The sequence below is a fragment of the Patiria miniata genome, unplaced genomic scaffold (genome assembly GCF_015706575.1).
Source record: "Patiria miniata isolate m_02_andy unplaced genomic scaffold, ASM1570657v1 HiC_scaffold_17, whole genome shotgun sequence".
Taxonomy (NCBI): domain Eukaryota; kingdom Metazoa; phylum Echinodermata; class Asteroidea; order Valvatida; family Asterinidae; genus Patiria; species Patiria miniata.
The window spans coordinates 4,764,954-4,781,436 of record NW_024037055.1 but is presented as its reverse complement, the minus strand read 5'-3'; the positions used below and the strand labels follow the sequence as shown (position 1 = coordinate 4,781,436).

The window sequence follows — 16,483 nt, the reverse complement described above, 5'->3', positions numbered from 1 at the left end:
CTTGTACTGCTAGCGTCTTTCTTTGATAATCCTCTGACTGTGACTGTTAAAGGTATAGTCCATCATTTGTAATTTTGCGCATTTTGTTCGTTTGAAGCAACAAAAGTGCTCAAAATCTAAAGAAGGGTGCTGGACAACTAACCTGATGAAGTTTCAGCTCAGCTTCAGCTGCATTTTTCGAGAAAAACAACATTCTAGGATCTCGATTTCAAATCAAAAGTTGCTGAATCATGTTTTGAATTGGGCCTGAATCCAGCGTCCAAGACACGTTCTCACTAGCCGATTGCAGCTACGCGATGTCGCGCACTAATCCGACGAATTATAGCAACCGCGTGTGCGTCGTGCCAATGCTTACACGCGCTTCGCCGAATAACAAATTGAATTTCCTACGGTGCTTCTTAAGAATTACCATTGGAAAGGCCTTCTTTCGTTGATTTCTTCAAAATGACAGCTTGCCAGAAAGGATCATTTGACAGGGAGTTTAATCCCCTTACTATCTTTCAACCAAGTATGTTTTTCAACAATAATTACGCCAGTTACTTTTTGGATAGCTGCAAATGATGGACTGTAGCTTTAAAGTAACTGTGACACACAGAGAGTCACTGCACACACAAAAAAGCGTGGCGGCCAGCAGTGATTTAAGCCAGTCATAAGTCAGTCATTTTGACTCCAACGGAGTTTTCCTTTAACGTCAGTGATGAGTTGGCTGTGTTCTTAACTACTTTGGTGTTCTAAGATTTTTCAAAGACTACGTGTATGTAGCATCCAAATCTTATTTGAAAGTGTAATATTGCTGGTCGCTCTCACTAGACAATCTTTGTAACTTGTACATGTTGTGGTAGTACAGTGTGCTGGTCCACAGATCTGAACATTTGATCCTTCGTATCTTTTTGGTAAACTTTTCCAGGCAGGGACTAACATAAATGACTTGATCTTTGGCTGTTTCTACATTAGCATTGTAAAGTAATGAAATTCAACGTCAACTTTTGAAAGTCCCAGTCAGTTTCAGCTTTATCTCATATTTTTCCCTTCTTTTGTCAGTTTGGAAGATTCTAGTTATTTCAATTTTCCCATGTTGAGTGTAAGGGTTTCACTGCCTGTTTTATTCACAGCATGTCATTTCTTCAGACAATTTATTAATCTATTTGCCATTTATTCAAAAATGTGCGAGGGAATTCATGTACCAGTTGATTGGATTTTGTACATGTTTTCTGAAATTGTCGGCCTCTTTTGTCTGTACTGAAATTTCCTGCCCATTGTATAGACTACTTCGGCGACCGCCATTTTCTGAGTTGGAAACAGGCTCGCGCGAGTCGTGCTCGGGTAGCATGTACACACTCTTGCGACCAATAGTGTTACCAAAATGCTTGAGCGCCTCGTCTTTAAGAACGCATGCGGCAAGAGCGTGAACGCGTTGCCACCTCAGAAAATGGCTTCTAAATTTGTTCTCCAAATTAGTCCATATATCAGAATTGTATGCAAGCCAATCACAAGTCATGTCACAAGTAAAGTCACAATTGACCTATCGCCATTTGCGAGTTAGCCACTCCCCTTAGACAACCATATGGAGTTTTTGCACACTAAGTTTTGTTTGTCTCAGATTTTGCCCGCTCCGCGTCCATTTGTATGTCATGTAATTGGACAATATTTCACAAGCTGCGTTGGCGTGATTCTACTGCGAGTCTACCGCGATAGGTCAATTAAGGTCCAGCTAAAAAGCGAGTGAGCAAGGACAACAGAATATGTTGGTTACAGTTCATTTGAAATGTTTATGAATGGAGGACTTGTGACTGACATGTAGGAACTTGAATACAAACTCCGATTTCTATCATTGCTGTGCATTTCTCAGTTTCCAAGCATTCCCGTTTGATGATTTTGTCCCTGTTCTTTTATTCCCAGGCACTCAAAGTGCTCCGCTGTGCCGAGTTTGCTCCGTTTGTGGTCTTCATTGCTGCGCCTACCATCACCGGAATGAACGACATGCACGTGAGTGTCCTGAATCCCCCTGTTGTTCCATCCATTTTAGATCAGAACGTTTCACTGCAAATATTTGTCAGTCAATATCGTGTGGGTCACTTAGACTGTTCATATTTGTACCGGTAGTGCATGTCAGTGGGGGAGATATTCCCCGGTTGTTAAGACCTAAAAAGCAGTCTATCCAATTGTTCCACGAGTTTGTCCAACCTGGTTCCTTCAATCAGAGGGTTTGAGAGAGAAAATTGGCTTTCTGCCTGTTCTCATCCATGCATTATCGCAGTACAAATGTACCTAGATGTAGAACAAAAGGATATTCCAATAGCTTTTTCCCACGTGCTGCATCTCTTTGGAATTCCTTGCCTGGTGCTTGTTTCCCTCCAACCTATGATCTGTCTTGTTTCAAGAGGAATGTTAATTCCGACCTTCAGTTTTCCTGAGCACCTACTTTTCTTTTTATTTCTCTTGTAACCCTGTACCTGGAGTGGCTTTTAGCCTTGCTCAGGCCACGGCAAATTTAATTTTATTTTTGTTTTTAATATTTAAAGTCTCCCGTTGGGAAAGGTAGAACAGGACTTACAGATGGAGGTTCACCTGAAAACAAAAACATTGACCACTCCTTCAAATTTTGGCTTTGCCCAACTGCACTGCCAGAAGTCAATTCCTGACTTTATGTTCATTCTGTGTAATTCACATATTGATTTCATTTTGTTTGTTTATTTGTTTGTTTGCTTGTTTGCAGGACAACGGTCTGGAGAGGCTAGGCAAAGAGTCGGAGCTCCTGCGCCAGGCCTACGGTCACTTCTTCGACCTGACCATCGTCAACAACGACATCGAGGAGACCATCCGCACGCTGGAGCAAGCCATGGAGGAGATCTGCACCACGCCGCAGTGGGTACCGGTCAGTTGGGTTTACTGACAATGAAAGAACCACCATTGGGTTTTACCGGCCACAATGGGACAGCGATTCCGGTCAGACGTGAAATCAAACGCTGGCTGTAGATTTAAAAAGGAAAAAACAAAACAAAAACGTACGACCGGCTGTGATTCACCATTGAAATCATTTAGTGGGAGGTCGTCGGCGTGGCAGCGGGTCACGCAACAGCAACGACCTCAGCCAGTCATCACGACAAATGGGTGGCTCAGTTGCTGTCTGCGATGCGTTATCTCTAGCCAAAGATCTTGCATAATAATTTAGATGGTGAATCTGCTCCTGGTTTTTTTTTTCAATTGGCGTTTTTATACTCCTATGTTAACCTTCACTGAACTCACAGGGGTAGAAAAAGAATCTTATCGAGTAATTTTTTGGGCATAACGGAATTTTTTTTTCCTAGCAGCTATCCAAATCATTCGTTGCTTTTTGCTAATTATATGTTGGCCGAGATTTGTGGAGCAGGTTTTTTTCAGGAATTTTGGAACCACAAGAAGTGTATAAAACAGCATGGAGGAATGTATGGTCATTAAAAAGCAAGGAAATAAAATGTTTTCGGATGAACTCAAAAGTCGAGGCTTTTTTTAGTGTCTTGACATCGCAGTTTATGGATTTTCGAATCATGACTATAAATCTCAACTGCATTTAATGTCTGCAAAGGTTTGATGAAAAGAGAGTTGTTTCATCACATGCTCTCTGACTGTGTATTGCCATGACTGTTTTTCAGTAATATATCTTTTTGTAACAGTAGATAAAATTTGTTAAAATATGAAGTGGTCAATAAGTGAAAGAAAATAAATATATTTGAAAATGAGCATTCAACTTTTTCTTTCACCTTGGTTTTTTTTTTGGGGGGGGGAGGCATGTATGTATTTGTATTAATTTTTTTTTTTGTGCTGCATTGTTTTAAATTTCTTGATAACCTAACTCCGTTATTTTCCTCATTTTGTAAAGTATCGCTTATTGCCATAATAAAATCAGAAATTCTTAGAACTTGCGTTTTTCGTTACGATTTTTTGTGTACATATTCAGATCGATTGGAGCGATAATCAGCATTGCCGTCTTATGAAAAAGAAAATGTTGGAAAGCGTTTTTCTTATTTTAAAAAGTGTAAAAGTAGAGCTGAGTTGATGAGAAACGCATTTTTGTGCTAACTATTCAGAAAAGAAAGAATGAAGGTTTTTTATCATTGCAAGAGACAAATTTTTTTTATTTTTTTTTAGTTTTTTTTTTAGTTTTTTTTTTGAATTTTTTTTTTTTTTTTTAATTGGCTCCATCGCATCTCCACGGGGAAATTGCTGATCTTTGTTTCGTTGCTGGTAAAGCAGTTATATGCAATATGATCTACACGTGTGCATGGTGTGTGCTCGCAAAACCGCCTGGAGTGGAATCGAATCTTAGCTGACACGGCCGAGTCGCGCTCCATAACGAGGAAAATAAATTGCGTTATTAGATAATAAATTTGTGAGATACCGTCTGCTGATTAGTGTTATCAATCTTGTCTCTGTTTTGTTCTTCTTTTTATCAGAAATATAATTCCATACTCTGTCTTTGTTTCTTTGTTATTCTTTTCCCATGCAGTGTTTTAAGCTCTTTCATTAATTTTTAACATTTTCTTTTTCCTGTGGCCAATTTTTACGAGGAACAGTTTTAATTTGTATTACTGTAACAGATCATTCCAATTTTTGTTGTTCATTTTTAAGCTAATAATTTAGGTATCCCCGTTACCCAAGGGTTTTTTGGTTACACTGAAACAAAGGAAAGTATGTTTAAACATTGGGTCTGTTTTTAAGAAAGTCATTTTTTTTTTAAAGCTATAAATGCTTTGGAGAAATGAAATGAGTTTTGTCTTTGGAGGGGAGGGGTATTCTAATTACACATTGTAAATTAAGTTTCAACGGTAAAAAGGTATGAAACAATAATGCAGTCATGTTGGGACTGGCAAACCAAACCAAAAGATCGAAGTTAAACAAGGACATCCTCAACATTACTATCAGATAATAATTCCATGATCGGACAGTCTTTTTTTTTTTTTTTTTTTGGTTTTATTTGAAGCATTTGCCTGTAATTATGTACAGATTGACTTTCATGAATAATCATTATGTAGATTTGTATATTAATGAATATTAACGACTGGTAGGCTGATGATTGGTTCGCTGCAGCAAGCTTGGTAGCAAAAACCTACATTCATTTGCATTTTTGATGGTATTTTTGACATTTGTTTTTCACCATTGCTGGGAAACTTTGCACAGATAATGAATTCAAACTGCCCGCTTTGGAAAACTGTAAACATACGACAATAAGTGGATAGTATGGAACAATATCACAGTGAAAAACAAAACTGTATTGGCGACTTGAAATGAGTCTACATGTATGTACCTCATTACTACTGCCAATTTTGTCAGTTACTTTTTCTTGTCCCGTTAACATTAGATGCAAACCAATGCTCTTTTATGCAATGCAATTGCCAACAGTTTATGTCAAATATTCCTGGGGTCATTTTTGCTAAATATTTATTTGAAGCTACTGTTTTGGATAAGGAATTTTTTTTGGGGGGGGGGAACGACTTGTTTATTAAATTGATGTCGAAAACAAAAGCGGAGCATGAAACAAGGGCGAATCCAGGGGGGGGGGCAACCAATGCCCCTAGTTTCGTTTTTGTGCAGTAAGTCCCATAGGGAGGCAAAAAAAATCAGGCAGCCACTGCGTACGCCATATTGCAGCAATGGAATGAAGAGTCCTAGTCCCCCCCCCCCCCCCCCTTGGCTTTTCATATTAAATTTGGGGCCAAAAATGTTTTGACCCTCTTTTTCGGGGAACCCCACCCTCCACAAAATTGGACCCCCCAACCACAATGCCGCAATGCCATGAAGAGTCCTAGGGCCCCCCCCCCCCCTTTTGCTTTTCATATTAAAGTTGGGGCCGAAAATGTTTTGACCCTCTTTTTCAGGGAACCCCCCCCCCCCAAAAAAAAAATTAAAAATTGTCCCCCCCCCCCTCCCCAAACAAAAAACAAACAAAAAATGTGCTCTGGATCCGGCTTTCGCCTGAAACTATGTTGCTGTGCATATTTGAATTGATCTGTTTGTTAATATGAAGAAATTATTACATACAAACTTGGTTGCTCATAAATTAATCACTCGCCTGTATCAAGAACCAGTCAAGCATTGTCTGCCAACTGTCTTCTTTTTTTCTTTTTTTTAAGATGAATCACTGAAGGTTGTAAATTCAACAGAAATGAAAAATACAGTGTGATTTTAGGTCCTTTTGTGAATGAATTGTAAATAGAACAATGGAAGTTAAGTGCATTCAAATCACAGCTTTACGAGATCCCTCTATTTTGGGTGGTCTACCACGCGTGTCGGGGATCCGTATGCTACAATCTCTCCAGAGTTTTTGTATCAGAAAAAAATAGAATTGTATTTAAATTGAAGCATGTTTTAAAAATTCGACTGTACAAAACTTCACGTTTAAAACTTCAATCTTTCATGAATAACTTGTTGTTTTTCTGAACTTGTAACTTGAATGAAATTGAAAAAAAAAGAGCAAGGTGTAGGCAGCAATACGGTACATAGGACGTCTGTAGAGTTTACTAGACTTCTGTTTCACCCCCGAAGATTTTATAAAATAAATTTGGAAAAAAAATTGAAGAAAAACAAAACAAAACACGAATGTGTTTGAAGGAGAGATGTTTTAGATTAGGCTGTGATCAACGTTAGAGGGCGCTGTTATATTAGCTTTCTCATCAATGCATGGGCTAGAAGAATGCACTATGGCAACACTCCTTTGATTTCTCTTGTATTATCGTAGACATTTTTGGGAAGTCCTTGCTTATCCTCCAATAGAGACGATGTTATTTAAATATACAAAAAAAATGTACAAATAAACATATTTCAGAAGTAACAGTTGTTATTGTTTACTTGTTTTGGAGTTAAAGGTGACTTTTGTCTGATGATCGAGTGTTAAAGATCGTATCTACATGTACTAATCATTTTTCAAAGGCCCGAGTATTGTAGGAAGTCCACCCAATGTCTAATTTATTACATTTACGGAAAAAATATTAAAAACCCTTTTTGTTTACATTTGACTCGGTTTTCAAGCGGGAATCAAAAACTGACTGGCTCGGCATTTACCTGAAAATAACGCTGTGGAAATCGGGTCCCTCAACAATACAATGAGAGAACGTGTACATGTAATGGTTGTGTCTGATGACGCGTTTAACGTTTTCTAGGGGAAAAAATGGGACGTCAAATCTTTCAAGTTAACAGGAGGGCAAGTATTCGTTCAGTCAGAAAGAATGTTCATTCCTTTTCGGGAGGTTTCATAGAGCTGGGTCCATTTAGATTGGGTATTAAGGGCTTCTGTAGCGAGGGATGAAGTTTAGACTGGAAGGAACCCGTGAATTCGGAATGCCCATATGGGAGGTAACTGCCAACCCACATTGTGTTGGGGGGGGGGGGGGGGGGAGTCGAGAACACAACAAGGAAATTATTGATTCCAAAGAGGCTTGCTCTTAGATCGATATATATAGTAAGTTAGCACTGCACAGTAGTGCATTGGATGTGTTCTGCGGGACGAAATAGTGTGCTTACAAAAGTGTGTTGACACAACTTGGTACTGATGCAGTGTAGGCCTACCGAGTTCCATCTTGAATGCATAATGATGCCCTACATCCTAGTGAGAAGGTGAAATAATGCTCGGGCGGGAGAATGTGCGAAGTCCGGGTAAGTTGCTACGGCTGATCTGCCTGGCAAAATTTTTGTAGCAACGAGTGCATACTCGACATTAAATTTTGACATAATGTATAGGCCTGAACAGTGTATTCCGTTTTATTCGTGTTGTCTGGGGAGAAGTTTACGAATGCACTTTAGGGTGTTACTATTGTATGCCCTATCTGAGAGGCTAGGGGTTCTGACTTCTGAGAAGATCAACACTATAATGGTTGCCACCTCTGTGTTTCTCAGAGCCACCTCTCACCAATTGAGGGACGATCTCTTGAATAAAAGAAGGTGGCGCGTTAAGAGTTCTGCAGATTCAATAAAGCATAGGCTGGGCACCCGTTGTTCCTTTAAAACTCTTCCAATAATTGAAGTGACTACGTCTCTGAAAAAAAATGATGAATTTCAAGAGAGGTGGGGCAAGTGGCACCCTGGGCTTCGTCTTGGGTGCCATGATGAGCAACCCTCAGGGGTACGGTGATAAACGACATCGCCACACCGCCATGCAAAGCCCCAAATGAATCCTTGTGTCGTGCCTTTATTGCAGCCAAACCAGCTCATTTTCCTGTTCCTCGTCGGCGCGGTCGTCCTGTCCTGTCTCTTCGAGAGGTTCGGCCTGATGTTGCGGACGATGACCCCGATGCACGTGGCTCAGCGGACTCCGCAAGCCAAGGGACCGACGGGCCGGAGGTTGGAGTCCGTACATCGTAGACCGGCACTCGCTTCCCGCACCGTACTGGTCAGATCACGGTCCGCAATCCCGAGGTAGGCCTGCTGGTGTGGATCTCAGAAGTCGGGCAAAAACGTCGCAAGTTATCACAAATCAATGAAAATTGTATCCGTGAATAAGATCATCAAATCAGTGCTTTATAGAAGCTGAGAAATGTAGGCATCACGGTTATACTCAATTTCTTGCATGTCAATCACAAGTCATCCTGTCACAAGCTCACAAATATTCAAAATCACCATCACATCACAAAAGCATTCCTTTCTCATGGTTCATATCCAGTTTGCTTGTAAGCTGACTTGTGAAAATTTAACAAGTGATTGGACTTGTTATTGACGTGTGATTGACTTGATTGCACCGTGCATTTTGAAAACGTTAATATTAAATTATGTAAAGGAAAGTAGAAACGATTATGGGTTTTAGTTTGTTGAACCTTTCTTCAAAACATATGCACAGTAGGAGTGGTACCGAGCGCATGATTATCGGGATCACCTTCCTTTGTACACTGCAGGTTTGTTTTATTCTACCTTTACCCTTCATCTTCTCTTACCTTTCCAGATCACAATTTCTCAATGAGCTCCAGGGGGCGGCGACTCTGGCTCGTGATCATCCGACCTGTGACGGCAGCAATCCTCAGGTCAACCTGGTCTTCGTCAAGACCCACAAGACCGGCAGCACCACCCTCTCCCACATCATCAACCGATTTGGCTACACTCGAGGCCTGTCCTTCGCCATCAACAAGAAGAGCGTGCACAACGGCCACCTTGGCTACATCCCTCTCGGCAAGGACAGTCCTCGTGAAACCTTCCTGCCGCCCATCGGCGTCTCCAAGTACGCCATCACCAAGTTCAAATACAACCTCATGACCGTCCACGTGCGTTACGACCGGGCAGCCATCGATTCCTTTATGAAGTCACCGACCCGCTATGTGACCATACTCCGAGACCCCGGCTTCCAGTTCGAGTCTGCTTTCTCTCATTTCCAGTTCGACGACGCCTTCCTCACGCAGGAGAAAAAGGTCTACTCCACGGCGACGTCCAGGCTGGCCCGCTTTCTGGATGCGGCTAGTTTTTACCGGGAGAGACTCAAGCATCTGAATTGGGAAGGTCAGAAGGGCCTGCGATGGTACTACGCCAAGAACAACCAGATGTACGACCTTGGATTGGACCACACTTACCACACTGACCAAGAGGTGGTGGATGCTTACATCCGGAAGTTGGAAGCCGAATTGGACCTGGTGCTGATCACTGAGTACTACGACGAGTCGCTGCTGCTCCTCAAATCCATGATGTGCTGGGACACGGACGATGTCCTGTACGTGGCCAAGAACATGCGGCCTCCGACCTCTGCGGATACCGTGCCGGAGTCGCTGCGCGCCCGGATGCGGAAGTGGAACGCCGTGGACGCGAAACTGCACGCACACTTCAACCGATCCCTGTGGGAAAGGATCGAGCGGTACGGGCCAGCGTTCCAATCCGACCTTGCCAAATTTCGCGAGGAACTCGAAAGCGTCTTCCAAAGCTGCGTCGGGGACCTGAAGATCTCAAGTCAGGGGAGGTTCAGGTACTCTAATTACCGAGTGAGAGCGGGCTCGGGGGTCAACTGCACTCTGATTGCGGAGTCGAAATCGAGTCTCTTCTCCTCTATATGGGGGCAACAAGCCCAACGCAGAAGCATCAATTAATTCCAGTTTCTGATGCAAGAAGGACAACGTTGTCGAAACATCGACGGATTCAGGAATACATAATTGTATAAGTTTCAAACCGAGAAGTCAATTATGGACACTTATATAGCGCTTTTAACTAACATCAAAGCGCGTACATCTTACTTACCCTGCAGAGAAGGCCAATGACGCATTCCATTCCAAGTGACAAGCTCAGCGCCCTGGGGAGTATATAGGCCTATAGCTCGATGCTTTATAGCCATTTCGGCACAAATAGGCCATAAAATCAATCACAGTAACCATCTCTGCCCTCACAGGTACCCACTGTGGGGAGGATCAATGAGTGGCAAAGTATCTTGCGCGATGGCACACGCATGCACCACAGTAACCCCAGGCTGCTCTCGAACCCACAATTACCTGCAGAATTACCTGCATGACATCAATGATCCAGACCAGGAGGCCGGGGTACTCCACAATGATTTTTCTCATCCACGTTAAAAGTCGTGATCAATAGAAAATCCAGGAGATGCATAGTCACGATCCTGTCATATTGTCTTAATTGCTACTCGTTTTGATCCTGCATTATGGTCATACATGACTCAGTGACAATATTATATTGTGTACAATTTTCTCTTCAATGTGACATCCGCATTGAATGCAGCGCTTTTCTTAAAAAAAACAAACTGAACAAATGTTTTCAGCTTGTAAGATACACGTACGATGAAAAATATAAAGCACCTTTGTATAGGCCCACATTTTTGTGGACTCGATCTGAGCAAAACATTCACATTTTTGAGAAGCAATTAATGAACGACTTTGTAAATACTGTACAGTAAAGTCATAAAACAGAAGAAGAAAACACGTACTTAGGGGTGCTACTTTCTGTTAATTTGGGTTAATTAACATGCTCATCGGGGTATGATCACGTCCGGTGGATCACGTCCTGATTGGATACCCAAATTGGCTAGTAATGGATTTTTATCGTGTACTTGGTGCTATATATTCACAACGTGCATTACGTGTTTTCGCGATCATTCGTCCACGCCTTCTCGAAAATACTAATTTCCTTTCCAATTTGCTAATATTAATATGAAATATGATACTGCATGTTGTCTCGATTAGATCGTAACAGTTTGATTTCAAAAATCGTGTTTTCGTAACTCACGCCGTGCTCGCGCTGCTACGAATTGACTCTGTTTTTACCCCAGACACCGCATACAAAAACAAACGCTAATGTGTAACGCATATCCAGGCACCAGACTGTTCCTCATTTGCGTACGTGTGCAAAAATCTTGCACATGCAAATGATCCAATACCAGGGTGAGAGAGCAGGTAGTGGTGGGCGCGTACTGCTCGACACCCTGGGGACGAGGTTGTAGACATATGACTGCATGCATAGCGCTAGCGAAGATATCGTTTACCGCAACCTCGTCCCCAGGGTGTCGAGCAGTACGCGCCCACCACTACCTGCTCTCTCACCCTGGTATTGGATCATTTGCATGTGCAAGATTTTTGCACACGTATGCAAATGAGGAACAGTCTGGTGCCTGGATATGCGTTACACATTAGCGTTTGTTTTTGTATGCGGTGTCTGGGGTAAAAACAGAGTCAATTCGTAGCAGCGCGAGCACGGCGTGAGTTACGAAAACACGATTTTTGAAATCAAACTGCTACGATCTTATCGAGGCAACATGCAGTATCATATTTCATATTAATATTAGCAAATTGGAAAGGAAATTAGTATTTTCGAGAAGGCGTGGACGAATGATCGCGAAAACACGTACTGCACGTTGTGAATAATAGCACCAAGTAGGGCCTACACGATAAAAATCCATTACTAGCCAATTGCGGTATCGAATCAGGATACAGGAAGAAAGTTTCCTATCCAGGGTTTACTATTGGAAACGCGGTTGGAAATAAAGTAAGCACTGGGGACGAGGTTGCGTTTACCGCGCTACGCCCGGATGAATAACAACTAGCGCCTCACATTTTGCTATATGTTTACACGGCATTGTAACATTTTACTGTGTGGAAATGGCAGCATTGAAATAACTGTGTCTACTACTACTACTACTACTGTTACTGAGCTCGTGATGCGGTATTGAGCTTCAAGTTCAATGTTCAAGTTGCCATATTTTTATAGACAGATTTCGTTCAAATAAGAACATCATTCGAACGGCTGATATTTAGCTGATAGGCAAAGCCGCATTTGGACTTTTGACATTCACAGGAAATTAAGGTAGGCCTTTTAATTTTAGTGATCCATAAATCATTTCAAATACATGTACTGTGAATTTGAGGAGGAAGGTCTGCACTGAGTATGCATATACATCATGAACATGGGGGCACATAATCACTGTCGAGCATGCAGTGAAGTGGACGGTCGGGCCGTTGATTACGAAAATCACTTGTGCATGTCAAGTTCACGAATTAAACCACATGGGGCCATAGGATCATGGGGGGGGGGGGGTGCGGGACTGAGGATTTTTGTATTCAGCAAAATTTGGACTTTCGGGTGTCCAACAATGTAGCCTATTCGACCTCTTCATTGCGTGTGTGTGGTCCCCACAACTGGTAATACCATTTCATGACTTCTAAAAATGAAACTATGGCTAGAAGCAAAGGTGTTTTGAATGGGTGAGGAGAAGGATAAGGAATCTTGCAGTTGTAACTGGAAAGAATAGGTGTGGCGTGTCCTAGTCTTGTACCCAGTTGAGTACATATAACAACTTGCGTTCAGAGACTGGCGACCATGCATCTTTACACGGGAACTTTTGAAACCAAATGATAAATTCAGGTATTATATATAAATACTATTAACATTATTAAGACCTACTGTGGAATATACCACTTCAAACGGATTCATCAATTCACGTTGAAAAGAGTTGCAGTACGGGCCTACCCCCGGAAGGTGCACCGCACCCGGTGTGTTAAGTTATGAAATGTTGACTCCGTAAAAGAAAATCAGCGTCCGGGCCTTGTCACGCATGTCGCAGTTTTTATACACTGGATAGGAAACAATGCAGCTATATAGGCTTTAAATGTTATATTAGGATAACCGTCCAATAGTCCTCAACGCAAACAGACATGATAAACATGCAGGTCCAAATTTCAGATCACACCCGAGTTCCATTTTAGTCTGTTACGTGACCGTCTCTCCGCGACGCGCCGTTCAGCCATGCACGGAATAAACATATTCCGTGAGGAGGATTTAAAGTCCTAATGTTTTGGTGCCGGGGGGAGTGGAGAGAGATTACGGCCAAAACGATCATCACCCCCACGATACCATTAGGATATGCACATAAAGTAGTGTACTCATACATCTGTATTCTGAAAAGGGCCACCTACTTTCCGCGCGCGACAATATCCAGACTCCCCCGTCCCCCTGGCTTATACCGACGACCGAGTTCAGGAATTGTCTTTTCATCATCATCATCATCCGGTGATAAAGCAATGAAAGGGGGAGTTCAAGCAAAAGGAGAAGGGGGAGGGGGAAAAGTGGGACAATGTAGAATGGACAATTCATTTTTGCCTTCTTTTCATTTGAAGCAACAAAAGTTTTCAAAATCTAAAGACGGATTAACAACTAACCCGGTGAAATTTTAGCTCTGTGAATTCTGTACATTTCGAGAAAACACACTATTCTCGATTTCAGTTAAAACAATTGCATGTCATATTTTGAATTGCGCCCTCTCGTGACTCAATCCCAAAAATCAGCATTAGGGACAGGGTTCTCATTTCTCTCAGGAAATGACTTTCTTTTATCGTTTTCTTCAAAATGACAGCGTGCCAGAAGAAATAATTTCACAGGGAGTTTATTGCCATTACTATCTTTAAACCATGTAGGCTTTTAACAATAATTTGGTTGATTACTTTTTGGATAGCTGCAAATGGTCCACTCTAAAGTGCCATGTAGTCAATGAAATAAGAACTGCCTTGAATACAGCTACGCGGTTTTATAGGACTATACAACTGCATGTACAGCATGCGCACTCGAAACATCGATTGATGTCCCCCACCCCTAGTAATAATCTGGATTTCTCAGTGAGCTAATACCATTCTCCAACTCATGGAAACAAATAGGCATGCCCCTGCTGTGACTTGTGATTGTGATTCCCGATCTATTTTTGTCATAATTTTCGTAGCTTCAAAGATGTACCGATTAGGCATCAAGGACCTTCTGCAGCGCTTCAGTGACGGCACCTTGACATGCGAGGCCTACACAAGACGAGTCATCCAACGAGCCCAGGACCTGAAAGTCTTCAACTACTTCGTCTCCATGAATACGGATCGGATGCTGAAGGATGCCCAGGAGGCAGATGCCAGGTACAGGAACAAGACCAACCGGCCTCTGGAAGGCATCCCGATCGCCATGAAGGATAACATCGACATCGAAGGCGAGCCAACCGAAGCAGGTACCCCTGGTCTCGCCGGCCTGAAGCCCAAACACACGGCCGAGGTCGCTCGGAGGTTGTTCGATGCCGGGGCCATCCACGCCGGTCGAGCTAACATGCACGAGCTGGCTTTGGGAATCTCAAGCTGCAACGCTCATAAAGGGCCGTGCCACAACTTCCACAATTTTGACTACACCTGCGGGGGAAGTAGCGGCGGCAGCGGAGGGGCGGTCTCTGCAGACATCGTCCCGGCTGCCCTGGGTACTGACACTCGTGGATCGATCCGGATACCCTCCTCGTACAACGGGGTCTTCGGTCTGCGACCGACCAGCGGTCGCTGGCCGGCTGATTACGGTGCCAAGTTGTCTCATGTGAGAGACTCAGTGGGTCCCCTTGTACGCAGCGCCGTGGATATCGCGATCCTCGACTGCGTCATGACGGGAGAGGAACCCCACGAGGAACTGAAACCGGGACAGATCAGGATCGGGGTGCCCCGACCTCAGTTCTGGGAAGGTCTAGACGCCGAAGTGGAGGAGTACGCAGAGCGGTTTTTGGTCATGCTGAAGGAGAAGAGCTTTGGGATTGTAGAGGTGCCAGAGATTCCCAGATCGAGGGAGTTGCCGGAAATATTCTTCACCATCAACCAAGAGATCATACCTCTGCTGGGGAGTATCTGAGCTACAACGGCCATGACGTCACCGTGCAAAGCATCATCGACAAGATCGCCTCCCCAGATGTAAAGGAACTGTTTCAATACGCGATGGAGAATCGTCCAACCGAGGAGGAATGCAAGAACGCAATGGCTACCAGGGAAGAGGCCAGGAAGAATTTGAAGACCTACTTCGAGGACCACCGCCTGGACTGCATCATTGTCCCGGCCAACAAGATCCCGCCGCCTACCTTACGCGCTTTCGAGGATCGAAATACCGAGCTCCGGAGGCTGATCACGCAGAATGTCGACTTCGGCAGCAACTGCAACAACCCTTCCCTCGTTATTCCCGGCGGGATTGCACAGCGTAGCGGTGTTCCCTTCGGCATGCAGATCGAGGGATACGCGGGCAGTGACAGGCGGGTGATCGCCGTGGCGGTAGCTATTGAGAAAGCGCTGAACTTGTAAACATTAAAACAACGAACTATCACGGGCCTTGGACTCAATATTAATGTCCTCATAAATATTTGGAAAACGTTTATGAAAATAGAGCCGGAACTGTACAGATTTTTAATTGGTGGAGGCCGGTTCATATATGTCTTGCGAATGCGAAGCGAATAGAGCCTGAATGTAAGCCCTTAATTTGAGCTTCCGGACCCTTCGCACGACCCCTCTATGAGCATTTTCCACCGGGGTGCCCTTGCTTTTGCTAACAATTGTGACAGAACGATTTCTAACCGTAATCACCCCAAGAAACAATAATGCTGGAAATGTATCTTGACTTTTCACAAGAATAAAATGATGAGAAGTCAGGTGCAGATGCACGGGTAAAAACGAATTGTACTGTCCGACCTTTCACATCCGGCATTTTCGTATCTATAGGTCCCCTTGTTCGAACACGTTTATTTTCACATTGCGTACTTGCGTGATTAGGTTTTGCTTGAATACAGTTCTCATTAACGGTCATTTTAGATTTGTTTGTAAATGATAGTGAGTCCCTCAAGTTTATTTTAAAAAAAAAACTATATGTCCTCCAAGACATTTTATTCTCAATCAGTGATCGCCACAAAATTATTTCATAACGTTCGGCGGTTGAACAGTGTTGGGTGTTAATTCTTACCTTATTCGGACACGATGGCTTCAGTTTCTTTCCAAAATTTGTTGTCACTAGCAAAATAGACTTTGATTTAATATTGCTGATCTTTACTGATTGAAATTAGACTGTCCACTGTCAAATTGGACTTCAGTCACTGTGGACTGCTTAAGTTTGAACAAGATATAGTTCATATATACGCAAGCATTTTATATTGCTGAAGTCATGGATGCTTATGGTCAGTATACAAGTACAAAGTCCACGAGCCAGGGTCCGACATCGGCACAGTGCATGGACCATTGACCAAATAAATTATATCTCATTGGGTATCTCT

At 42.9% G+C, this 16,483-nt stretch overlaps 2 protein-coding genes and 1 pseudogene across 3 annotated transcripts in view; all 3 read left to right on the top strand.

The window, feature by feature from the left end:
* Nucleotides 1-3,898, top strand: part of LOC119723573 (peripheral plasma membrane protein CASK-like) — a 111,645-nt gene extending 107,747 nt beyond the window's left edge. For both annotated transcript variants that reach the window (XM_038194294.1, XM_038194293.1), the window contains exons 22-23: nucleotides 1,900-1,986; nucleotides 2,717-3,898. In XM_038194294.1, coding sequence (XP_038050222.1) covers nucleotides 1,900-1,986; nucleotides 2,717-2,893 — 264 coding nt within the window. In that variant the 3' untranslated portion in view covers nucleotides 2,894-3,898. The remainder of the gene's footprint in view (nucleotides 1-1,899; nucleotides 1,987-2,716) is intronic.
* A 3,566-nt stretch (nucleotides 3,899-7,464) lies between these two features.
* On the top strand, nucleotides 7,465-10,999 carry LOC119723572 (galactose-3-O-sulfotransferase 2-like). Its single transcript, XM_038194292.1, has 3 exons — nucleotides 7,465-7,629; nucleotides 8,171-8,388; nucleotides 8,909-10,999. Exons 1-3 carry the CDS (start codon nucleotides 7,615-7,617, stop codon nucleotides 10,032-10,034), a joined length of 1,359 nt encoding a protein of 452 aa, XP_038050220.1. The 5' UTR covers nucleotides 7,465-7,614; the 3' UTR covers nucleotides 10,035-10,999.
* A 1,033-nt stretch (nucleotides 11,000-12,032) lies between these two features.
* LOC119723570 lies at nucleotides 12,033-15,536 on the top strand (annotated as a pseudogene).
* The last annotated feature ends 947 nt before the right edge of the window (nucleotides 15,537-16,483 follow it).